General features: G+C 44.8%; 1 protein-coding gene across 1 annotated transcript in view; it reads left to right on the forward strand.

The window, feature by feature from the left end:
• The first annotated feature begins 1,726 nt into the window (after positions 1–1,726).
• FGF12 (fibroblast growth factor 12) overlaps positions 1,727–25,751 on the forward strand; it is a 218,734-nt gene continuing 194,709 nt past the window's right edge. The window contains exons 1-2 of the mRNA XM_058812071.1: positions 1,727–1,786; positions 1,895–2,035. Of these exons, the coding sequence (XP_058668054.1) occupies positions 2,023–2,035 (13 nt within the window). The 5' untranslated portion in view covers positions 1,727–1,786; positions 1,895–2,022. The remainder of the gene's footprint in view (positions 1,787–1,894; positions 2,036–25,751) is intronic.

The raw sequence follows: 25,751 nt of genomic DNA on the forward strand, positions 1-25,751 counted from the left end.
AATTTGATTGTATTTTGAAATGTTAGTGAGAACTAACAGACCTTGAATGAGTCATTGTTTCATTGCTTTTCAGAAAAAGCACACAGATTGACCCTGGAAGTGTAGTTGAGTCAGTTTGGCATTGATGGTGGGTAAAGATACAGCAACAGGGAAATAGGATCCCTCATCAGTCAAAGAAAGAATTGATGATTTGACTAGAAGGTCAAAGTAAATATCTGTTGCATCTTCAGTTTCTAAGTCTGTTTCATCAGTTCTCTACAGCACAGTTTGACTCACAGCTTGCCTACAGTACCTGACTATTCAGTCCTCAGATGAAAAACCCTAATGTCATTCTTCATGATAGTGTAGGACCTAATAAGTGGATAGGAGCCAGTTAAAATGTGCTGGATTTTATGTGCTGGGTCTTCATCCTGGGCTGTTTCTAACTTTAGTTCCCTGGCACCTTGTGGGGCGGCAGCTGAGATTGGAGCAGGTACTGCTCTGAACTGCCTGGGAATGATGAGTGCAGTGTTCACCTCCATAACCAAACTCAGGGTTTGGCTTTGGGATGTGAATGCCCCTAGGTAGTGTCCTCAGGATGGTTTGCAGTAGCTCAGAATGAGAGACCATGTAATTACAGAGTGTTTTGCCAGTCCTAGGTAAGAAGGGAAGATCTGAACACCAGGATGTATACAGGAACAGTAAAAGAGAGGAGTTACTGTTCCTGTATTTAGAAACTTAGATCGTGCGGGAGCCATCTATCCTCTATTCGTGTAGCTCTCAGGATGCCATGAGCTGCTTTTTCAGAAGCACAAATCATAAACGCAGAACTGGGTTTTACCATCCCCATTGCACAAAAGTTTAAAATCTGAAAAAAACTTAAGAGATAATTCCAGGGACAAACTGGAACATCCCTGGTAACAGGAAAGAACTCTTTGTTCTCCGAAAAAAAGTGACTTGATCCTGGTATGAATGTTTTATCAACTTATTAGCGGGGGACTGCTTATTTTATTAATGAGTTGGAGGATGAGTGAAATGCAGGAATGAAATCCACTGGCTAAATGCAAAGGTGGAAAAGCATAAACTAGCCAAGAGGTGGATGTTTTATGAATCAGCATAATTAATCTTGAAACAACACATCCAGGGAAGGCCTGAACCTGAGACCGGGCATCTCCTGAGAGCTGCTCTTCGAGTCTGCAGGTGTGCGGGCTCAGCCTGGCGCAGGATCAGGGAGGCTGGGGCGAGCGGAGCGCGCTCCCCGACCCGCCCGGTGTGGGAGTTGTGGTCTGGGGGTTTGCGGGGCACCTGCGCGACCGGCCGCGCTCCTGCAGCAGCGGGGCTGTGGGCGCACGGCTGCGGGGTCCCGGCCCGGCCCGGGGGCTCCGCTGGCGCTGTCGGTGCCCGCGCTGAGCACCGAGCGCTGCCGCTCTCCGTGCGCGGCCGGGGCCGGTTCCCAGAGCCAGAGCCGCTGTGTGTGCGCGGCCGGGGCCGGTTCCCCGAGCCCCGAGCCGCTGTGTGTGCGCGGCCGGGGCCGGTTCCCAGAGCCAGAGCCGCTGTGGGTGCGCGGCCGGTGCCGGTTCCCCGAGCCCGGAGCCGCTGTGTGTGCGCGGCCGGGGCCGGTTCCCCGAGCCCGGAGCCGCTGTGGGTGCGCGGCGCGGATCCCGCAGCCGGGCCCGGCGGTGCCGCGGTGCGGGGGCGGGGCGCGGGCCGCGGGCGGGGCGCGCATGCGGGCGGTGCCAGGCAGCGCGGCGGGCCGCGGAGCCACTCGCCCCCGCAGCACCGCTCGGCCAGGGACAGCTCCCGCCAGGTAACGCGCTCCCCCCGCGCCCAGCCCCGCTCCGCTCCGCTCCCCGCGGGGCCGGGAGGGCCCGGCCGCTCACGCCGTGCCCCCCGTCGCTTGCTTGCTTGCTTGCAGCTCCGGGGCTGTGACAGCGCCGTCCCCACCGCGGAGCGAGGCAGCGGCGGCCGGCTCTGCCCGCGGGGCTCTCGGCTGAGGAGGGTGCGCGTCTTCCCGCAACTTGCCGGCGCTCGCAAGGCTCCGCGATGGAAGGGAAAGGTGGGTCGGGCGCGGGGGGGCGGCGGCGGAAGGACCGCAGTGGCCGGGCTGGTGCGGGGCCGGGCGGCCGAGGCTGCCGCTGTGCTGGGGACATTGCAGCACCCGCGGGGAGCGTCCCTGCCGAGCCGCGGGCTGCTCGGCCCGCTGCCCACGGAGTGAGGGGAGAGGTGCCTGGTTCTGTGAATTTATTTTCCTTCAGGGCGAGACAGATGTTAGTTAGTGATTTGTTTTCTTAATGATAAGGATTTGTATAATAAATATGAGGTCTGTCCCATGATTTTTAGCCAGTCAGCAATGGGGAGGTTTTTAACAGATGAAAAGCATTTTATGATTAGAGTGGGTTTAAAAAAAATAAATCTGATTTTTCTTTTTTTCTTAAACGAGATCAGGGCTATAGAGCTCTGCCCTCATTACATTGCATATTTAATACATCAGAACATCCTGATAGATTGGAAGAAATGCAATGAGTATTGTGCTATTGAACTGTCCACCCTAGAAAGAGGAGATAATTAAACCTTGCCTGGCTAGCTTGCGTGTTTGCATACGGACATATCTCATCCACGTATATCCCTTCAGGTTGTGCATATGCATTTTGTTCCCATACATAGCTGTGTGGTCCTGCACACTTATTTACCTATCCACCTCTACAATTGCACTGGAAATCACACATTCAACTGGTACGTGAACTCAAAGCCTGTACGTGTTAATTGCCAATGAAGTACTGATGGTAAGTCAGTGCATGCAGAGGAAAGGCGAGTTGCCATTCCCACCCAACGTAGCTGCCAGCTCTCCTGTACAACACAGATCTGTGAGCAGTTTAATTGATAGTGATCAGGGCAGTGGGGCAATATGGACTATATTAATTCAAGGAAAATTATGGTAGACTTGTATAACACAATACTACATACCTTCCAGGGAGACGAGCAAGCTATATTTAAACCCGGGGTTTATTTTTGTAACTATCTTGTCAATCAGGGCTATAGTTCTCCTGTGTGGGAATATCTGATTATATGCTGATTAAGGAAGGAAGCTATTTCAATCATAAGGAGGCAGTATGTCCTATAAAGTACAGTTTCTTGTGGGCAGTGATCAATAAACATACCAGGGCTTGAGGAACACATAAGTACCTCTTAAGAAGGCGTATCTGCAAAGACTTTACTTAAATTAAAAAGCTCACAGCAGTCATGTTAGCCCTAGAGATATTTTTTGTACTCTCCATGCTATTTTCACAGTTAACCTGAGATGGTCACCTTTGCCTTTTGAATGTCCTGTTGGTACTTGCCTTGATGAGAAACAAATGGACTGTGACTTGAGTATAACACACTGCGTGCCTTGTCATGCACTACAGGGGCAGGCAAAAGGCTCTCCGTGGAACTTCAGATGGAGCTCGTGTAGCTGGAGCAGTTGTGCAGGGAGCAGGAAGGAAACATCTGCAATGAAACAAGGATCCAGGTAGCTGGTGGCAAAAGCACCTCCAGAAGGAGAGTTGCCCAACTCCTATCGTGTGCAAACAGTGACTGTTACGCTGCAGTTGCTGCCTGACTTGGCAGTGAGTGTCTGCTGAGGCAGGTTTTGGGGCTGCTGGTACTGGTGTTTGTGGGCTCCACAGCAGTCCATGTTTCTGGGTGCTTGGCTTTAGTGGGATAGTGGGATTGAGGCATGCCCAAGAGTCAATACTCATTTTGATGCAAAAAAATTCAGAGCAGTTTGCTGCTCCTAGAGATTTTCCTCCATGGGGTAGAGGATGGGAACAAATATTCTCTGGGTTTCCTCGATCTATGTAAAAAGAAGGGCTGTTGAGAGCAGCCCAGGAGAAATCAAGGTAGCAAAATGGGACAGGTCCAAATCAGGGACAACCTTAAAGGAAATACACAAGGAACTTTGGCATCTCAATGAATAAATGAGAAGGCAAAGGAAGTCTTCTCACGGCAGGGCTCCAGTTGTGCTGGCACTGAAGTATTTTTTGTGACTTGGGTAGTGTTGGAGTGGCACGAGAAGGCCTATGGTGCACGGGATCACAGAGCAGTTTTGTGTAGGTGTACAGTGAGGCACAATGCAGGACACCTCCCCAGAGGAAAACTATGAGCCAGACTCAACTCTTCACATCTTCAGCTCTTGAGGCTAATCCTGGATGGATTTGCAGCTGCGTAGCCTGACTATGCACTGGTTCACATTTTGTTTTCATTACTAACCAGGCCTCTGCATTGCCAGTCCTCTGTTAGGAGATTGTTGCTTGCAGATGATGCTTCTCCAAAGTCATCTCTTGCTTTTTAAATGCTTCCTCCTGCAGCCTTTCTCCCACCTCTCCAGTCTTCCTCAGTGCAAATCTCAGAACATCTCCAGCTCAGTGTTGTGCAGATACTGAGGAAGAGTGTGTGCTATATTAAGCAACATAAAGTCTGTTTAAGAAAACCTGCCGTCTGGTCCCTGAATTCAGCTATCCCTGATGAATGCTGTGGACATTTCTGCACAGGATTTGCCATCAGTAGAACTTGGTTGTCTGAATATGGCTGGGGCTGGTGCTTTGCAAAGCCTGCAGTCTGCAGTAAAAAATGGGCTAAAGAACCATCTCTGGCACTGCTTAGAGCAGCCATAACTGATTTCACTGGTTGGGCTTACTCATGAGAATGAGGGGAGAAAGATATATCCTAGTTTTTGTGCAGTGGGATGTGGGACTAAGGACTTTACTGTTTGGAATGTAGCAGTAAGAGTACAAGCCAAGAGGGCTCTGTTGAGGTTTGAGGAGGTGGTGCAGCCTGCCTGTGCCATCTTCCAGCAGACAAAGCTGGCTAGAGCCAAACATCTCTATCTCCTCACCACGCCTAAAAGATAAATAACACTCTATGGAGCTGCAAAGTTACCAACACATCTTGGTGATCTAAAAGTAGCATTTGGCCTCATCTAACTTACAGCTTCTGTGACTCTGTTCTGCACATTCACTGTCTGCAAACCTTTTGCAGAAGTAAGGAGCTTAAAAGTTGTAGCTGTTCCCAGAGCTCATTAGGCAGTGGGGGATGCAGGGCACCGTGGGTGAGAGCTCTGTTTTGCATCTGCTACCTGATCCCTGTTCTCTGAATCTCGCCACTACAGCAGTTCCTGTGGGCTGCAGCAGTAAGCGATACCACACCAGGCATCCCGGGCGCTGGGCTTTGCCAAAGCTAACAATAGTTAATGTGGAGGTTAAAGAATACTTGGTCACTTGCCAGACTCTTCAGTCACAGTTAGAAAGATGCTTAGCAGAGGCAGGAATGTCATGCAGTGATGTTCAGACTCAGAGGCTGGAAAAGGAATCAGCCGAACAAGAGTCAAGCGGCACGGTGTGGAATGGATCCCTGGGCTTCTGGATGGAGTGGAGAGGGACTGCAGGCTGGCCTTGCTGCAGGGAGAGCTCCTCTCTTCTAAAGGTGCAGTATGCTTTTCTGTACTCCTGAAAACACAGAAATCACATTCTCCCTCACTGCTACAAAACACAGATTACTACTTTTATCTTGCCTGAGGTGGGGATTGGGGTCTTGATGTGTCAATGTTGTATGAGGGGCAGGGCCAGGCTGCCAGTCTGAACCTTCCTCAGGGGCTCAGCCAGTTCTTGGAGCTCTCTGCTATCCCTGGAAGTCAATGCTGGGTACTGGTGGCTCTGGGGTGGCTGGGCAGGCTGCCTTCAGCACAGGATGCTGTTAGCTAGGAAATACAGCAGGACTTGTTCCTGTCAGCTGGTCTATGGGGACAGCAAAGCTAAGGCATGTAGCTGAGATGTGGAGATGCTCCCCTGAGCCATGGTCCTGCCTTGCTGGAGAGACATTCTCCATGCAGTAGGTCTGCCTGCAGGATCCCCATCCTCGTGCTCAGGGGGCTGTGTGGGGGAAGCCAGGGAACCTGTCCTTCCAGCTCTCTTCTTCTCAGGGTCCCAAAGCAGCAGGGCTTTGAGGAGATGTCTGCAGAGGACATCTCTGCAGTGTGACTGTTCTAGGCAGGTGCTGCCACAGTAGTGCTACCTGAGTCATGTTCTTTTCCCAGTGACAAAGCTGGGAGCAGGATTTTTCCTTTGTAGAAAAGCCACAATGCTGCTGTTCATAGACATGGGATATTCAGGCCTTTAAGTGGAAGGCCTTAAGCAGTAACATCCCATTTACTCAGGGCACAGAGTTCCCCTTCCTGGGAACTCTGGAGCTCTTTGCATCGTGCTGTCTTGTGGATATGAGAATGGGGAGAGTGGTTTGAAGCATCTTGTCCCACCAGAGGTGCTCTGAAGCCTCTTTGGCCAGCCCCAGCATTGTGGGCCTGCTTCCTCTGTGCAGCCGCCTGCATGCTATGTCTGTAAAGGACGGAATCTTCACCTTGAAGAACTTGTGATCAAAACCCAACAAGAGCCAGTGAGTGTTAGGATTGAAGACAGACTTTGTGGACAAGGTGAGAGAGGGTGGCAAGTGAGAACATGCAGTTCTGGAGGTTAGTGTGCACTGTTCCCACCTCTGTGGCTTTCTTCAACAATCAAAGGAAAGATCTTAAAGATCCAAGACAGTTCATGTCCTGAAGCTGAGATGCTTATGTCAAACTTCTGTACCCCATAATACATCTTCCTGACCTGTCTTGTGTTTGTTGGGGGTGAGTCTGCAGCACATACTGTCACATGTGTGTTGGAGTAGTGCAGATTGCTTTGGAAAGTCTGGGTCCCACAGGACACCTTAGGTGCTTATTTGTAATGCAAACAAAACAGTGGGACTGTTGCTTTTGTTACAGAACTGTTTTCTTTTTCGGGGAGTGCTTGCATGTCTGTCAAAATGGTCAGAGGCTCCTCTGAGCAGTGCATTTTGCTCAGGGGAGGCAGCTCCATGTTCTCAGCCTTTCACAGTGATGTGCTGTGTGAGATCCAGGGCATGTTACTGAGGCCAGCAGTTCTCAAACTGGCTGCTTGAAAGTTGACACAGGGAAGCATATTTGGGGAGGTAAATCAATGGCCTGATCTTTTTTTGCTTGCTCCCCCATGCCCCAGGCTGTGCATTTCAATGTAGGTACCAGCTTTCTGTATAGTAGGGGAGCACTTTGATTGCCTGACCTTATCACCTTATCCCTGAGGCTGGAGTGGGGTGCTGTGAGAGACTACTTTGGTGCTGTGCTTCAAACTCCACCGAAAGAGGAGGGGAATGTCAGGCACTAAGTTAGCACTGCAGTCTTGCTTTTCTTTAATGCATTTCAGAAAGAGAGAGAAATGTCTTTTCCAATTGCTTTAGAAATCAACACAAACATGACTGTCCTGGGAGGGCTCAAAGAGAAGAGCTTGGGTTGCTGTGTGGCTCTGGCAGAATGAGCCAATGTTGGCTATTTGCTGCCACCTAGAAGTGCAGGTAGGAGTCCAATACCTTTATTAACCATCATGGGATAGCTGCTGAAATACTGTGGGTGGGCAACTGCAGCTTCTGAATGAGAAGGGTGATCCAAGCCAATCTGATGCTGAGGGAAGTAGATGTGGTACCCCAGGAAGCATCTGAGCTCTAACAGGCCTCTAACATGCTCGAGCAGGTGATTGGGGGGAAAAGTAAGTGGCCATGCTCATGGTCCTCCATACCAAGAAACCGACCATGTTACTAAACAAAAGTGGGAGGAGGACCCTATTATTAGTCTTAAGTCTTATAAAAATTGGTTCAGGACTTGGTCATCAGGCTCTTATGAAAATCCTTCAACCCTTTTACACAATCTACATGGGAACTGTGGATGTTGCTTTTGGACTGAATGGAATGCGAGAGTAATTGAAAGTAATTTTTTTTAATGCATTCAGTTGTTCTGACATACCATTTATACCCAGAGTGGCTGGAGGCATAATCTGTGGATACTTTGAGTAATGACCTGCATACAGCTGTTTCATCCCTAGGTCACATGGGGTCCAGAAATTTTTAAAAAAAGTGGTGTTTTTTTTTTTTGAGGCTTAGCTTACCATAAGATTTTCCTTATTTGCTCTTATCTTTCCCTCTCTATCTACTCAGCTATTCAAATCTTGTCTGAATTGCACTCATTTTTTAATGTGCCATAAAACTTGATATGCAAGAGCTAGTTATTTAGGGAGAATTGCAGAAACTATTTTAGTCTGTGTGTTTTGACCTATAAATGAGGTAACATTATTAATTTTTACATGCAAATCATGGTGGTTATTATCATGGTAAAAGGCAATTTGACAATGAAAAATATTCCTGATGGATATAGTAATTAATGCTTTCACTCAAATTGTAAAGACTTTAATAATGCTGTTATGCTTAAAATGATTGAAGAAAAAGTTTACTATTTTCCTGTCAGTGATGCAAGGAGGTTTCCTTTTAATATAACTTCTGTATCCGTGCCTTTCCAAAGAGTTCTTTATAGTCAATAAGACTACAAATCACCAGGCTAATTCATTGAGTTTCTTCTCCCAGGTCTCGGGTTTGGATGAAACTTATGATTCGATACTTCTGTGGGGATGCACATTGAGAGCTCTGGCTTTTCTGCTGAGATTGAATTAAGGCATTTCTGGTGTCGTCATGTTTCAGTAGGGATCTTGTGGCTGGAGATGATGGCTGCTCCGTGAGCGCTCCTGCGGCGCGCGTGGCCGAGGGAGGCTGTGTGTGCATCAGGATGTGCACTTGGAGAGGAGAACTAAGGCGTTTCTGCTTGCTATTTTTAATAGCATGTGCAAAGCAAGAAATCAGGGAAGCATGGAACAGCATTTCTAATTTGGAAAGCTGTGGTTTTTTTTTCCTTGAGCTGTGCTTCTTCCTTCTGTGTTTCATCCCCCTGCTGGAGGCTGGCTTAAGGCTGGCTTTATCTGCCATCAGCCTTCAATAGGTAAGGTTAATTTGCTGAATGTAGCTACTTGGATTTTCTTCATAAATCCTCCAGAAGTGCTGAATTTCTTATTGGTATAATGAGGGAAAGTTGCCTTCCTTCTCAGTCACTGGGAATGTATTATTAATGTAAAAACACTTTCCTGGCATTTAATGTTATTTCCAAAAGAGGCTGACAAGCAGCAAGGCCTCTTCATGTTGACGGAGGCCCATCTGGTCACTGAGAGTTGTATGCAATGCTTACTCCAATGCGAAGTGCTATCATTGGTTATTTTTCTCTCCAAGTCCAGGCAGACAAGTTTTTTGGTAGGATGGGTGTACTTGAGTGTTGTGATTCCACTATGCAAGCAACTGTGGAACTGGAGGCCCTGAGGGATCGTCAGTTGATGTTGGTCTCTAACAAGACCCAACTGAGGAGCTCAAACACTCTGGTTCCAGATACTGGACCTCACCTCTTCCTCCTCTCACTGGCACTCTGGTCTCTACTTCTCATTTCTGTGTTTATCATTACTTGGGGCATTGAGGAACAGAATCCAGAGGTGGTGGTGGTTGTTTGGCTGTGATTTGTTTGGGGTGGAGTGGAATTACAGGGGTCTGTGCAGCTTGAAAGACCAAACCTGTATGAAATTGAGCAGGGTGAAATAAAGTTCTTCTTTGAAGGACAGCCCTCAGAGCTTCATCCTTTATTGATGTGAAGTTCTGAATATATATTTTGGAACACTTCAGTGAGTATGACACTTGTCACAAATATTTTGCAGCAGTGGCTTTAGAAAGATCAGAAACAAACACTAACATATTCCACGTATGCAGAATTATCATTCCATTATAGATATTATTTTAAGATTCAGTTTAGTTTTCTGAGTTTTTTCAAGGCGAGCACATAGAGTATTCATTCTTTACTTGAGAATCTTTACACACACTGCTTGCTATGATGCAGAAATGTTCATTTCTCTGCCCCTTTAGAGTGGCTCTGAAGTCAGTCTTATACATGCTAGTGGCTCTACCATACTGTAAGTGACAGGGGAACAGCAGTAATGCCAAAATGAGGAAAAATGTAGAATCCAGCACCTTCCAGTAAATGGAGAGGAAAAAAAAGTTAATTATTCATGAAGGGAGACTTGGATTTCCTAATTTGATACTAACAAGCCATTGCAGCATAACTGGGCTGACAGTAGAATAAGCTTCCTCAGCAAGACCTGCTTCTTATAATATTTCCAGCTTATTTGATCTCTTTGAAAGCTGAATCTGAGCTTTTGAGATATTTTCTGGCCTTGAATTCACATTCCCTTTTAGTATTGACCAGCGCTCCTGGTATTCTGAGACTGCCCGTTAACTGGTGCCATACATTATCAAATAATTGCATTGACAAAGTCATCTGTTAATTTTTAAACTTCTTATTCCTATCAGTGTGCCCCAGTGGAGAAATATCATACTGCAAATTATAACCATTTTGTTGCAATATGAGAAGTGCTGGGGGAGTCAGCAGAGAAGTTTAAAAATTACTGTCCTGAGTCTCCTCTTCCAGTCAAGATTTTAAATGAAGTACGTGGAGCTGTTCTTGATTTGCAGTGGTGAGACAAATGCCTCATTTGGTCAGTAGGCAAAGGCCAGGTCTCTAATGCCTTACTGAACTGAAAACAAAGGAAATAATACTGATGATATGGTGTGAGACCTATTTAACTGCCTTTAGACCTTGACTATTAACTATTGAAGAAGTAGTAAAGACTTGAAGAAGTAATTTTGTGTTGGTTCAAGGGGATGGTAAACTAACAAACATTTGTGGCTTATTTACCTTTTACTTTCTTCCAGCCACTTTGAAGGCAATTTACTTTATTGGTACAAATTATATAGCCTTGAGGCATTTGTGTTAGCAGCTGCTATTAAAATTGCTATGTGGTATTACTGAAGGGGTATTGGGGACAGCTAAAGGTGATACAGAGATTTTATCATCAGAAGGCATGAAAAGACGCTTCATTATTAGAAATCTACAGTTCTTATGGAAACAATGGTGGACCTAAGACCTGATTGGCCTTTAGCAATCTTCTCTTAGACTGTTGGTGAACTTTGAATAGTACACTCTAGAGAACCATATCTATAAACAATGGTTACAGAAAGAGAGATAATAATTGTTTGAATTGTTTTTCTCTAGGTTTCCCGCAGCTTCTACACAGCCTTCCAGGATTTTCCTGGGAGAACAATGTCTCTCCCTGTTCAGAGGATATGTCATTACTACAAAGTGATATCTTCAAAAGTCAGATTATCCACCCCATCTTAAAAATGACTATGAATTACACTACAACAAGTGGTTCTGTGTTGAGACATGTCTCTGCCATTGCTACTAAACATAGTGCTGGATATCTAGATTTACCTGTCAGTTTTATTTGCATGATTCATCTCTCAGTAACATGCATTGCAGGCTCTCAGACCTAAATGGTACTTTTAGTGCATTCCCCTCTCAAAAAATATCAACATCCAGGAACAGCAAGACTTGTGGGGTTTTTTGTTTGTTTCTTTAAAAAAAGGGAAAATAAAGGCACTAGGAATGAATTTCTCCCCTCCTTTGATTAGAAGGTTCCCAGAAATAGTGAGGACAAGCCTGACATAATAAAGCATACAGCCGTGGGCAGTATACAGAGACAAAGAACAGAGTGTGTTTAAAATCTTAATTATTTATAGTAAGAAAATACTGGTTTTGGTTAAATTGTCCCTTCTGTGGCACCACCCTGAGGTTGATGACAGCAGATCTGAGTGCAGAATTTAGCCTCATGCTCTGCTGTCTGTGAAATTGAGACCCGGGCGTTGAGGCTGATGCTGAGCTTTGCATTCAGGGGGATCTTCTAGTGCAAGCAGTGCTCTGTGCTGTGCTAGTCAGCCAGACAGAGGGGATTTTTGGGTGGATGGCCCATTACAGACATACTGCTATATACATGAAAACACAGGCAGGTCCTTTTTTATTTAAAGGTTTTCAGGAGCAGTGAATCTAGAAGAGTCTCACTGAATCTCAGCACTGTTAAAGCTGGCATTGCCACCACTGAAATGCATTTATGCTCATGTGAAGTATGAGTTTCTGCTCGGTAATCTCAAAGGCAGGGCTGTTACTGTATTCCTGAAGTCAGCTTTATTACCCAGAAGCTGCATGGTGATTTGGTAATCCAAACCAAACAGAGCATGTCCTGACTGTGGCTCCAGCTGATTTTGAAAGTAGCTGTGGTGGGCAATTGGCTTGGAGAAAATTGGGATTGTGTAGGTGGGTATCTCCCACCTCAGTCCCCCCTGGTACCTTCAGGTCAGTTCTGTCAGTGTTCTAGCAAAGCTGAAGGCAGGACATTTTGGGCTGTTGTCTGTCTGTCAGAAACACTGAAGTTTAGCATCTACCTCTTTTCCCTTCTGTTTGCAATGGAGCTGCCTAAAAATCAGACCTATTTTGCAGGAAATCCAATTTTCTGACATTTCTGTGCTGAGCTGGATGGGACCCAATAGTTGCCTTACCATCCAGGCCAGTCAGAGGCTGCCTGGACTCTGCACTTTCTGATGGATCTTGCCTTAGATTCACAACAGTTTGTCAGCACCTGTGGTAATATAAACAGCACAAATGACAGTGAACTCATGTTTGTAAGCTAAACAATTTTACTGTGTGCTGTTTTTGGAAGGAGGTATCACAATAGCCAACTCTTACAGATTTCTGAGGGATTGGGGATTTCATGGGATGCTTTTAAGGCCTTTCCAGGTGGAGGTACATATGGACCATAAAGCTTTATCACTGTTTTTAGCTTTTGTACTATTTCCCTAATCAACTTTACACATCTTCTATCTGTTGAAGTATGGAGCTTAAGTTGTTGGGAAAAGTGATTATTTCTAGGTTTCCATTTCATCTTCCTTTGTAAAAGAGACACAGTGCTATTTGCCAGAAAGGAGAGATACATCATCAGAGAAGGCTGTGTATTCTTCTCTTCAAAAATACTGATTTTCAGTTCTAAATAACATGTTAGTTTGAAGTTGTTTTGAAATTATTTCCTTTGGGGGAAAATATTATTAATTACTGTTATTAATACTATTAACAAACAATAATGGGTTATTGAAAACTTTAAAACTAACTTTTTCCTTAGGGTTTCCCAGGACAGTTCAACAGAACTAATCTCTACATTGCAAGAGTTACAATTGACTGTATCACATATTTCTGTGCAGAAGGTCCCAGCTGCAAATGTTCTGCCCATTGTTTGCCAATAGTTATTGGCTCAAATGTCATGCAAGGCCATGGGAAATGGTTTAGTTCCATGAAGATGTGACCTCATCTGCATAGATTACTTTGTAGCTTTACCAAAAAAGCACCATTCAAACCACATTGGTTTATTAACTATGTGGCTTTCCCCCCATGTCCCAGAACAGCCCCAGCTGGCACTGGTGGCTATGGACTCCATATATTTATAGTGGTGCTGCTTGGTCCCAGAAATGGTGACCAAGGTGGCCATCAGCCAATGGCTGCTGCATGCCCTGAGTGTAATGAATTGAAAATCTCATGTACCTCCTTGAGGGGAAAATACAATCAGCTTGTCTCTAATTATGACCCCAGATAACGATGGAGCAATCCAGAAATATCACAGCATGGGCAGTGAACTTAGTGAACTTACTTGATATAAGACAAACCTGGATGGGTCTGATATTGGATCCTTCTTTTTTGCTGAAAGACATATTGGACTGTCAGTTCTGTTCCTGGAAGGGCTAATTACAGCTACATGAGGCAATAAATCAGCTCCTGCTCCTCTGGAAAAGAAACCCCTTGGCTCTCAGCTCAACCCATGCTGGCAAAAAAGTGTGGGGATCGAGAGCCAGAGTTTTACACAGCTGTGCCAAGTTCTATACACCAGTTTTTAAATCACTTGGGTTCAGCCCCTTATGTCTGTATTCCATAAAGAAAGAATGGTCACAGAACTCTGGTTAGTGGAGTTACTGTGCATGGGGACTGATTTTGGCTCTGGATTTAGTCTGAGGCTGTCTGGACAGTACGTGTTGATGAGTGCACTGAGGTTGAGGTCTTAGTTTTCTTATGTAGGAGTAATATGAGGAACCCAGCATGGCATTAGTGTGAGATCAGTGCTGATCTGAGACCTTTCCTGGGCAGCGTTTACAATTTGGGAGTGGCTGGATCCAGCTCTTGATGTTGTGTTGTTGGCCAGAGAGCTCAGGGAGCTTTGGAAAAATCATCTTTACGGTCATAAGGAAGAGGATAGTACAGAGCAGCAGGACTCCTGGGTTATATCCTGCCTCTGAATTGTAAAAATTGTTGAAATTGCTTTTAAATCTTCTGTGCTGCTCAGTGGAATGAAGATTGGTACATAATATGCAGCCTTGAAAGCAGGGCACTGATGTTTTGTGTTCTCCTGCTAATCCGAAAGGTTTTGAGCCATTACACTACTAAAGCATGTGTTCACCCCTAGCCTAGTGGGGTGATGGTAGCTTCCCTCTGCACCTTTTTCTGAAGTTCATAGCTCACAGCTGTCTCTGAAACATCTCAGATGAGTTTAAACTGGAGAGATGTGTCCCATGCCAGCTGCCATCATGACTAGCAAAGTTGAAGTTTACCAGTTATTTCTTGGAGGATGAATCCCAATAGCTTTTCACCACTTCAGCAACAAACAGAGAGCAGTGTTCAGTAATTGTGGGTAAGACGATAGTGTTGGGCCTGGAGGCATTGCAGTAGGGCTGCAGCAGCCTACATGGTGGTTGATGATTGTAGAAGGAGCTCTTTTAGACAAGGACACAAGGAAACCTCTGTTCTGTTTGTTTGGGTTATTTTTTTGAGTTTTTTTGGTTTGTTTTTTCTTTTCCAGGTGATCACTATTTAACATCTTGTATTCTGTGGGGTTTTTTCTTAGCTGTTATCAAGGGCTGTATGTTTAGGCAGTCCCCTGACATGGGTCTCATGGGTTGGTTATGTCCATGCTGTGCCTCAGCCCTAATCCTGTCCCTAGTAAAGATGGTGATGCAGAGGCACCAGGAAAACATGGGGTCTGAGAAGTGTTGCTGTAAGTTTGCTGTGTTCTCTAGGCTGATCTGGGCTCTCACTGAAGGACACCCTTATGGAAATACAGATGAAGGGACAGAAGTAGCAGTCCTCATATTTGTCCCATTTCTGCTACAATTGCTAATCACCTGGTGTTTCATAACATCTTTTTCTCCTCTTGTGCTGTCAGCTCCAATACTTGCTGTACAATCTTGTAGTCATTGGGATGGCAGAAGATTGCAGTCCCATAATTGTGTTATAGCTGGTTTGCTGTGAGCCTGGCAGATGAAAATTCCCTTGACTGGTAAATGAAATTAGGAGTGCATGTGACCAAACGCTGAGTGTGTCACGTTTTGTCCTCTCCACGTTTTGTCCTGCATGTGTAACATTTCCATTAACCAGGACTGAAGGACTTGTTCAGTTGTTTGGTGTGCCCTGAAAAATGGTGCAGACTTCTGTGCAAAAGATATAGTTAATATTTTTCCTACTAGAAAGAGCTGATTGATAGGCTCTTCCTGGTGGGACTGAAATCCTTGGGATAAGAGAGAGCTCCTCTTACATAAAACATTTAATACTTTAAAATATCTGAGAATTTTTATAGAGCTATGAAAATGTTATAGATTGTGGATATAATCACTCTTAATTTTAAAATCTACATGTTTTATGAAATTATTATAGTGACCATATTTTAAGTTTTAAATAGTGTAGTTGATTTGGCTTAATAATCTGTAAAGGTTCCATGCACAGTAAATCTAATTTTTCATGCAGAAAAAGATCTTCGAAGACAAATATTTGAAGTAATAGAAAAGTTAACATAGAGAAATGATGTGGAAGAACATTATTCTTTGGGTAATTGTTTCCTTTCTTTTTCTTATGGCTCTTTGCTGGAGGTAAATACCCAGGGCTCTCTGTGGCTCTGTGTGCTTCTAACAGGTGGCTATTTTTAATCACCTTTCTATGAAGGAAGGGGAAGAAGAGTTGTGCTGTCTTGGTTTTGAGTGGTCTCAGGTACTAGTTGGCTGTTTCTGTGGGTGATGGATGTATTTGGGACTGTTCAGAGAGGTCAGTGAGTCCATCTCACCAAACCCTGACAGGGGCACACCACTCACAGTTACATAAAAGTGTAAAATGGCCATTGAGAGGCCCAAATCAATAAGCACCTGTATCAGTGGGTGCTTTTCCTGTATTTGTCTTGTCATGTTCCCTTTGACTTTTGCAGTCACCCCTGTCCTGGCACTCCCACCTGTGCCTGCAATAGAACTGGCACATCTCAAGTCAACATCTCAGGCTCTTATGCATTTTATGCTGCTGGTGCTTAAGCCAAGGTGCTGTAATGCTCCCTACCTGATCCTGTCTGTTTGAATAATGTTGCTATTTCACCAATACAGGGTAGAAACCAAAAAACCCAAAATATTTTTCTGAAAATGGTCCATTTTGTTCTGTTGCAAAGCTGGGTCAGGGAGAAGCAATGACAGCTCCTTATGGTGGTGGTGCTGCTCACCATGTAACTGTCCTGGGAGTAAAGTAGAAATATTGGCAAAGGCAAAGTCTTTCAGCTCTGGTAGAGACTTGAATACCTTTTGAAATACGTATTTCCTAAAAAGTTCAAATATTTCAATACTAGCAGTTGTTCAGACTAAGGAAAGATGGAATGGGGAATTTGTGGGACTTGAAACCATTTCATCAGTATGGAATTGCTTTGTTTTGATTCTTCTGTTTAAGCCTAGATCAGCATCTCAAGGATGTTCAGGTGACACATGTTCATGTTACATTTCATGTTTTGCCAAAGGAGCCAAAACTTCATTCTCATAGGTTTCAATGTTTTTCCTAATGCCACATGGCTTCTGGAGCTGAGTCTGGCAGCTGGACTCCATGCTTCCCTCCTCTCAAATCAGCCTGCCTGGTGAAATGCCAGCCTTTGTGACATGCAACACTAAATTGTTGCATAGCTCTTTGCGTTTGTGGATATCAGTGCTATAAAAAGGAAACCAAGAGCTTTATCAGTGTTGCAAAGGAAAAGGAGGAACGGAGTAGAGCCACTTACTGAAGGTCACCCTTGAAAGTGCCAGGAAAAGTCTCATTCCAGCACAGTTAGGAGTAAAACACTTTTCCATGATGCTCTGAGCTAGAACATCAGAAAATTCATATCTCTAATGAACGACAGGGAGACTCCTTATTGCAATGTGAAAGATGTAGTTCTCCAGGGACTTTCCCTTAATAAGAGAATGGGGGTGTGAACCACAAGTTTGAAGCAGTGTGTTAGTAGGGAAAGGTAGCTGAACTTATTAAAAATATTCAGCTATTTCTGGGTTAGTTGAAGAGAGCAGAACATTTTTATTTGTATGATACTTCACTGCAGTCACCCTGATGAGATTGTCTCTTCGTTGGAAAATGCAGAGTTGTTCTTGCGTAATTGGTGGGGTGGGGTAGAAATGCAAAAGACAATTCTCAATGGTGGTAATAAAGAAAGTCACGGGGCTTGTTGAGGAAGCACCTGTGGCCCTGGTTCATATGCAGATGACCTCTCTGAGTGAGGATATCATTGCCTTCCTTTGGCATAAAGAAATGGAGCAGCAGTAAGTCAGCACAGTAATTATGCTTGCTTTTAGCACATATGATTCCTGGATTTAGGGGTTTTAAGGAAATGTGATGTTTTCTGCTATTTACTCATATGTAAATATCTCAGTGGATATACAGAGATTAAAGGATGTGGATTTTAGTCTTAAGTGAAGGTTTTTTGGAGTTCAGAGAAAGCTAGATCTCTAGGGTGTTCACTTTCTTTTTCTACCTGCCTGCATCCTGAGCATTCCCATAGGAGTACTGTGGTCCTTATAAATTGGAGTTCAGTGCCTGCAAGGGTTTTGATTTTCCTCCAAGCACGAGGCTCCCTGAAGGAGTAACACAGACTCAGAAGAGGGCTGCTCTGAGGACAGCAATGCCTTTGCTCGGCGCGGCAAGCATGGAGGCTGTGCTTTTGGAGGCATGGCCAGCCTTCAAAGATAAACAGCCTTTGAACTGCAACTTCAAAAACAAGTTACCTGCTGGAAAATCAGGGAGTACAGGGAAATGGTTACATAATACAGATTTAAAGGTGTGTTTTTGCCAGAGGTGGATGTGAACTGCTCAGAGATTGAGAGGTGAGTACACATTCATTAAGGTGTGCCTTTCAGTAATAGGGCCTTGGATCCTAAGAAATTAGTAGAAATGAAAGTATGCAGAAGTATCTATGTGTAGGTGATACTCCTGCCTGTTATGGAAAAGGAGATATCAGATCACAGTGTTTATTTCTGTAGCCTACACATAAGGATACTTTGTGAAAAGATAATATAGCTTTGCTGGTCCCCAGTTATTATGAAGTGTAATTTATTTGAAAGCCTACACTTAATTTAGAAAATAACAGATATATCTGGGCAGATTTAGTTTTTGCTTTTACTCTAAATTGAAACTGTTTACTCTCAGTGGTTCAGTGTCTCATGGTTGATTGCTCTGTATGGAAGATGGATATTTCTCAAAGATCTATGCACAGTGTTCACAACATCAGCTGCTGTCTAATCTCTGCTCAGATAGTATTGAAAAGCAACAAACAAATACTAAGACACTTCTCAAAACCTGAAGGAAAAGGCTCAAGATAAGAACTGCCTTATAGTGTGTGCTTTCTTCAAAAAGCATTGTATCCATATGAAATGATTTCTTAGATTTGTGTAGATCTGTGCTGCTGGCTAGTTATCTTCAGTGCTTTTACCTGGGTGACAGGCTACTTCTTGTATAAGCCAAAAAACCCTGGTTTTGTTAAATTCCATCTAGAAACCAGTCAGAAGCTTAGGGCAGACATGAGAGTGTTATTGTAGCAGATTCTTGCATGGCCTGTAGGTTGTCAGGACCATGGACAGTGTCAGTTTAAACCCTTTAGATCCTTTCTTCGTGGTGGTGTCTTAAAGGCAAAGGGCTGAGTTCCAGTGTGAGTGTGGGCAGTGGTCCTTGCTCCATGGGGGCAGCAGCAAAGCAAGTTTATTTTGAGCTACAAACTGAGCTACCTAAGCCAGTACAGAGCTCCTGCTGCTGCAAAACCAGTCCTGCAGCTGTGCAGGACTTTTATTCTGGGTTCTCTCACTTTTATTCTGGGTTTTTCCCAGCCCAGGGTCTCATGGCACAGTGGTCTGTATGGGCTGCCCTGGAGGTATTGCCCTGTCCCAGCTCCCCATTGCTCGTGGCAGTGCCTGGTCAGGAGCCCCTGAGCAGAGGCTGGGCTGTGCAGGTGGGGCTGGGATGCTGGCCTGGTTTTGGAGTTATTCTCCCTCCTGGCTGTGTCAGAGCTGCATGTAGGGCTGTGCTGGCAGGGTTTGCCTTCTCCCAGGTCTGCAGTCCTGGTGGGACAAACCTGCTGCACAGAGCTGTGAGAGAAAAGCTATCAAAAGTGTCAGCTCTGTGACACGTGCTGTGGGACAGCAGAGTGTGCTCCCACTGCTGCCTTGCCCTGTGCCAGCACTGCTTCTGGAAAGCTGTTTAACCATGTAGACACTGACATTGTATCTGGCCCTGTATGAGTGACAGAAGAGTGTGCCAGCACTCCAAGTCACTGGACATCAGCCTTACTGAGTAATTTGCCTTTGCACTTCATTCTTGTTTTTGGATAGGAAACACTATGCATAGCTATTTATAGATTTTCCAGGCCTTTTCTGAAGCTCAACCAACAAGACATTAATGGATGTTTCTGTCATCAAGAAATTCCTTCCTCTGTTGGTTACTTGGGTTTATTGATTTATTTTGAACTATACTTATTAGCATATTACACAGAAGGATTATATTGAAAAGTATCTGGTAGATCTAGAGTTCCTTTCCTTTCAGTCTCTGCATACTTACTTGAGAAAACAGGTGACAACCCAAACCTTCACTGCTTTGTAGGCCAGCAGGGATGCCCATAACAGGGATGTACAGTGGGATGCAGACACAGACACTTGGTATCCTTATCTGTCCAGTGCAGGATGGTTTCTTCCCAATTCTATCTTTATCAAAGTGTGGGGACAAACAGTGATGGATGCTTGAGGGACCTGCAAATCACTGACCAAAGCCAAGCTGAGCTGAGGGCTGTGGTCAGTAGAAGGGACATTTCCTTTTGCTGAGCCTCTGCAGCCCCTCAGAGCAGCAGTGCCTTGTGTGAGTGTGGCTTTTTCCTTCCTATCCCTGCCTAAGAGAGGAGAAGGAACCACCTGATGCACCTGAGTGTCCCAAGGCATTCCCAGCGAGCTGCTGTTAAAATGCAGTTGGTTTGAATGAAGAGAAGAGGGGTCAAATTTGGTTGTAAGGAGCACAAATTACTGCAATTTTATTGCAGGGATTTAGGGTGAAAATGTCAAGCAGGTGAGCTCACAAGTCATTGCAGTTAATGGACAAATTAAAAACCCCTAAGCATTTGATGCTGTGCAGTTTGAGCACTCATGAGCTGCTCTTGGGTGCCTTTGGCCAGCAGAGTTTTACTGGAGAGAGAGCAGCATCAGATCCCTGCCCTGAGCTTGAATTGCCCATAAAATTTGTACATCTTGGATCCTCCTTGGGTGCCTCAGAGGAGCTAAATGAATAATGTACAACCTTGAGGAGAGTAGCACTAATTGTTTAGGAATAACCCTTGCTAAGGCAAATATATTGTAAGTGGAGTCTCAAATGTTGCCTCAGCAAGCAGTTTGCCTAAGACACCCTGATGGGCAGGTGCTGAGCTCCAGCAATTCCTCTGTGTGGTTATCATGAGATTGCTTAGGTCTGCTAAAATATGCAATATGGTGTGATCAAAGAAATTACAAAATCATTGTTTGTCCTACAGAATATGGATCTGTGAGAGCCTATTTTCCAGCTAGGCACTTTGGAGAAGTTTTAATGTGCATCTAAGCACTGCCTTGGCATTGTATGTGTGTTTGTGTTTTTGCCCCCCGCCGAGTCTCATTTGCCAAACAAATTAGTGTCCCACAGGTGACGCTTTAGAAAGTGAAGTCATCCTTGAGTGGTCAATACCAGCCAAATCTGCCCTGAAATAGGAAAAAAAAATGCCTTCCTTCTTGGATGCTTCTGAGTTGCTTCTCCTCAGGCCTTTTGTGCTCTTCTGGAAAGTCCTAGAGACTTGGATACAGCATTACTGATGGTGGCAGCTTGTTTCTTGTCAGAAGAAGGGAAAATAATTTTTTAATTGATTTGTTAATTGCAGTTGAGGGTCCAACACTGCGGAAAAGTAATGGGCTTAGGTTGATCTGATTCCATACTGGATAAGTATCTCTATTCTAGCATTATTGGCTCTGGGACCCCTGTGCTCTGCAGTGGGGCAGTGGCTTGGGGGAATGAAACAGGAGTTTCAGGGTGGGAGTGTGTGTGGACAGTGCCCACTGCTGGGGGAGCACATGGTTCCTTCCCTGGAGGAAGGTCATGAGCTTCAGTCTAGGGTGGCTTTGGCAGCATAGGGTTCATAGGTTTTGCAAGGTGTTGGTGGAGTTTGATTATCAGGCATAGGTGTTGCTAAGCCCAAGCTGCTGTGATGTCAGGACAGGCAGTAGCTGTAGAGAGAAATATCAGGGGGATGGGGAAAGGTGATCAACTGATTCCCTGGTCTGAACTCCCAAAATAACCCTGAAATCTATTTTATTCCGCTCTGAAAGAATAATTTCCTTGCCTGGGAATTAACATAGCTGTGATGCTATTCTAGCACCATAAATGGGATTGAGAATGTGATGTTCCCTGCCCTGGAGAGTCACTGCCTCAGAAATGTGCTGGGGCTCTGCAGTTGTCACTTGCACATTGTGTCAGCATCCTCAGCCTCATCAGCATTTCAGTTTGAAGCAGCATGGGCTTTTGATCGTAAACCATTTTACTTTTGGGACAGCATGAAGGAAAGTGTGTTATGCTTTGCTCAGAGAAGGGGAAGGAGGAGTCTGTGCCTTTCTGTGTGTATTTTTGCAGCACGCCGAGCCAAAACCTTCTAATTTAATGGGACAGATTTGCAAATTCACACCTGCAGAGTTTGCCTTCACAGGGTTTTCATGCACAAGCTTTTTATTCGTGCCCCAAGAGCAGCCTGCACCTGCTTCATCTTGCCTGTGAGACCAGCGGCTCAGATCTATTGACAGTTCACTCTCTCTGGTAATAAAGAAATGCCTCATCCTGCAGCATGGACCCCCTTTAGAGGGTAGTAAGGCTCTCCCAGGTGAGTAAGGGCCACAAACACAGCCCTGCCCATCTGTGCTGCAGACACTGCCCCAGCACAAGTGGAACATGGATGACACTGCTGCTGTCTAAGCCTGCACATCTCCAGGCTGTCAAGAAAGTTGTTTGGTTGGTTTTTTGTGCTGGTGCCTGCATGTAAAACATCAAGGAGCTGTTCTACACAGCTGCCCAGAAGTCTGGCCTTGTTTCTGCTGCTTCCTAACAGTGGTTCATGCATTGCATTTTTTTGCCTGAGATTAGTAGCTCAGGCTCCCATAACCATGGAAACCTGGTTTGTCTTCCCTAATAGCTTCAGCTGAGCTCAACATCTGTCTGCCTGGGAGAAGGCAGGCTGCAAGCTACAGGTTAGCGGTGCACACCTCTGGGGGTGCTAAAAAACCCTTGAGCACCTCCAGCAGCACCCTGGTGCACCAGTATGAGGCAACAATGCTGAGATAATGCTTGAGGGGCTTAGAAAAGATATGCCAGGCAGGAGGGGAAAACAGGGAGTGAAAGAAGGCTCTCCTGAGGCAGGAAGGTGTTAGGAAGCTGCCTAAGAAGATAGTGCATTATGGTTGTTTTGCTCTGTATGTGTTGGCTTGACATGCTGGGTGTGTGGAGCATTCTGTTGTGACTTTTAAGCTTTAAAAAAGCCATTTTCCATTTTAAGTTAGAAACCCTTTAAACAGCTTGCTTGTAGCAGAGAAGGAAATCTGGGTATAAGCTCATGAGCATAAAATAAGCTTTGAGATGGGGTAAGTGCCTTTCTGTGGTAACAGCAGGGTTCCATGCAGCTTTTCACTTAGTTATTGGAAGAATGGTTGTTGATAAATGTTCTCATAGCTCTAACTTGGTGCTGGCAGTGTTGCTGGGCTAGTTAACATGGGGGAAAGTGGGAAGGAGTGTTTTTAAAAAAAGCTTAAAAAATAATTCAAGAGGGTTCATTCTGCTGCATTTCTGTATGGATGCACATAAATTTCCCATGGGCTGCAGTTTAAACTTTGAAGCACAGTTGCAGCCCTGAACTTCAGGCTTCCAGGAGCAGCCCTGATAGTTGCCAGCTTCTCAGAAAAGTCATTGTGGAAGCTGCCAAAGCTCCTTTCCTGATGTGCTGATCCTGTGTCTTTGTTAAATTAGCAGCAGGCCTGGTGCAAGCTTTTGGAAGTGGGTGGAGAAGTTGTGCCCACACCAGGGAGGTGCTTGGTGCAGGGACCTGTGCCAGGATGCTCTGTAAGCTGGAGCCAGAAACAGAAATAGAAGTAACATTGTCCACTGGCAAGTCAAAACCTCAGTGTGTCCATCTGTGAAAGGGAGGTCATAATGTTTCACTGTGGATGCCTTAAGGCTCAGTTAGTGTTTATGAAATGTTCTGAACTTTGGGATGGTGCCTGCTGCCGAGGGCACTTAAAATGGTCCCCAGATGTCTGTGTTGACACAGCACACACATAAAAACACTGGCATCTTCCTAGTGCATAGAACAAAGGTGCTGGAATTACTCTCAAGAAAAAATCTGACACTACTAAACCAAACATTTAATATTAATCTGACAGTTATCACCTGCAGGTGTTGCAAAATGAAAAAGAAAATACCAGACAATCCCTAGTAAAATTCTGTGTTGAGATTAGTGCCTGAACAATAAAAGCTGTTTGGGAAATTCTTAATATATATTATAATATATATTCTTTATATATTCTTAATATATATATTCTTCATATAGCTATTGATGTTTTGCATCTAAGCACAGAGCCCTCACACTTTCTCTGTGGACATGATGAGCATAAATGCCTGCTTTCTCCATAGCAGCCTGGCAGGAGGGTTTTCATGCCAGTTGCTGCAGTGTTGGAAGCCTGGGCCAGATCTGGGAGCCTGTTCTCCCGAGTCCCCTCTCAGTGGGGACTCTGGCCAGCACAGCTATGCAAGATGCAGCCTGGCAATAACAATATGCTTCACAGAAACTGTTCTTGGATTTCTGGCTCCTTGGGTGTTTGGTGAGCAGGGAATCAAATGCTGGTCTCTTGTCTGCTAAATCCAAGTTAAGAGCTTGGGAATTATCTTGTGTTTCTGCAGCCATGTATACAGCAACTGCTGCAGATTATGTTACTGGCAGTTTAAATGGAGTATTTTTTTTTCCTCTGCTGCTTTTTCTTGGTAATAGATGCTTTTCTACTGCTTATTTAGACAGAAAGGAGTGGTCTGGATACCTGGATAATCCATCTGTTCAGAGTACTGGTCTCTGTTGCTAACCTCCTGAAGTAAATTTAATCAAGATTGCTTCTCCTAATTAGGCTTCAATTAAAATGCATTTATGACCAAAAGACTTCTTTAAGAGCTACCTGGGAGCACTTTTTTCCTCTTGGAGCAACTGGGAGCCAGCAGTTTCACATGTTGTCTGTGTCAAAAGGCAGAAGTACACTGAGCTGCTTCAGTACTGTTGAATGGTACCATTAATTGGTCCAGGTGTGCAGTTTTGTCCTCTTGTATTATTAGGGTTTTCTCTGGTAGTACCAAACAGCAGCTCTCTTTGGTCAGTGACTATGGACAAGAACATACACACTCTGCATTTTTATGTTTGTGTCTACACAGAAGTAAAAGAAATACCTGTGCTTATTAACTACAACAGCAGCTGTTTATCACGCTGTGTGTGCCACTGATAGAAGTAGTGATGACAAATGTTACCTGAACTCTGATAGCAAATTTGCTTAGTTAGAGCTACACTGCAACTACGGGTTTTGGCTTTTTTCTAAGTCACTTCTAAAGTTACACAGGTAAATTCAAAGGTAATCTCTCTATCAGCACTTCAGAACTGAGAGTGCAGCTCCAACAACATTCAGTTGATGTAGCATAGACATTGTGGGGGTGTGAGAAATTACCTGACTTGGAAGCAGAAACAAAGTTGGACCTTCTGAGGTGTTCTAGAAAATAACTGTTCTGTCTATACTTGAGAGCTGGACAATGACTTTGAGCTGGGTCTCAACAATGGAGATGGGAAAATGAATGGAAGTGTATTTATGATGAGCAAGTTGGCATCAGGAGCTGGGCTGGTTATTCTTGTGCACTCATTGATTTGAAGTTGCCAGGGGTGACTTTGGTTTCCTGGGGGTAGTGATAGCTGCTGGTTCTGTCTGCTGAATTACATTTTCCTGGTGACCTGTTTCTTGCCAACCCAAGTCTATTTTTGGATCAAATGGTGAATGAATGACTACTGTTTGGACTGTTTGTGGAGCTGAGCACCCAAAATGAATGTTGATGCAGAAGTGACAAATCATCCCGTGGCTGCTGAGAAGAATATCTGATGATGACTGCAGCTGTGGTGCAGCTCCACTTACTGTTTACATTTCTGCATCAGTAAGATAGGTCTACAGAGAAATAACAGCCAAGGGCCATGTTCAGAAGGTAGGCAGCTGGTCAGGGAAGGAGAAAAAGCTGCTGGAAGGGTTTCAGGACATGGTGGTAATAGTCTTGTCTGTCCATTTATTTGCTCTGACCCTTGGTCATGTTTTGTCCCTTTACCATGCTTTTGATGTGCAGTCAGATTTTTTTATTTACCTGTTAAAATGCAAACACTTGATAAGAGCTGTCTCTTTCGTGTGTCTGTGTCTGATACCTGGTGCTTTCAGTCCAGGTTCCAGTCATCCTTTCAGGGCATTCCTGCTGAAAAGGATCAATTAGCAGTTATGGTCCATAAAGAAGCTGAATGTGACCATCTAGGGAAATTTTTCCCCTT

The sequence above is a fragment of the Ammospiza caudacuta genome, chromosome 11 (genome assembly GCF_027887145.1).
Source record: "Ammospiza caudacuta isolate bAmmCau1 chromosome 11, bAmmCau1.pri, whole genome shotgun sequence".
In the NCBI taxonomy this organism is placed as follows: domain Eukaryota; kingdom Metazoa; phylum Chordata; class Aves; order Passeriformes; family Passerellidae; genus Ammospiza; species Ammospiza caudacuta.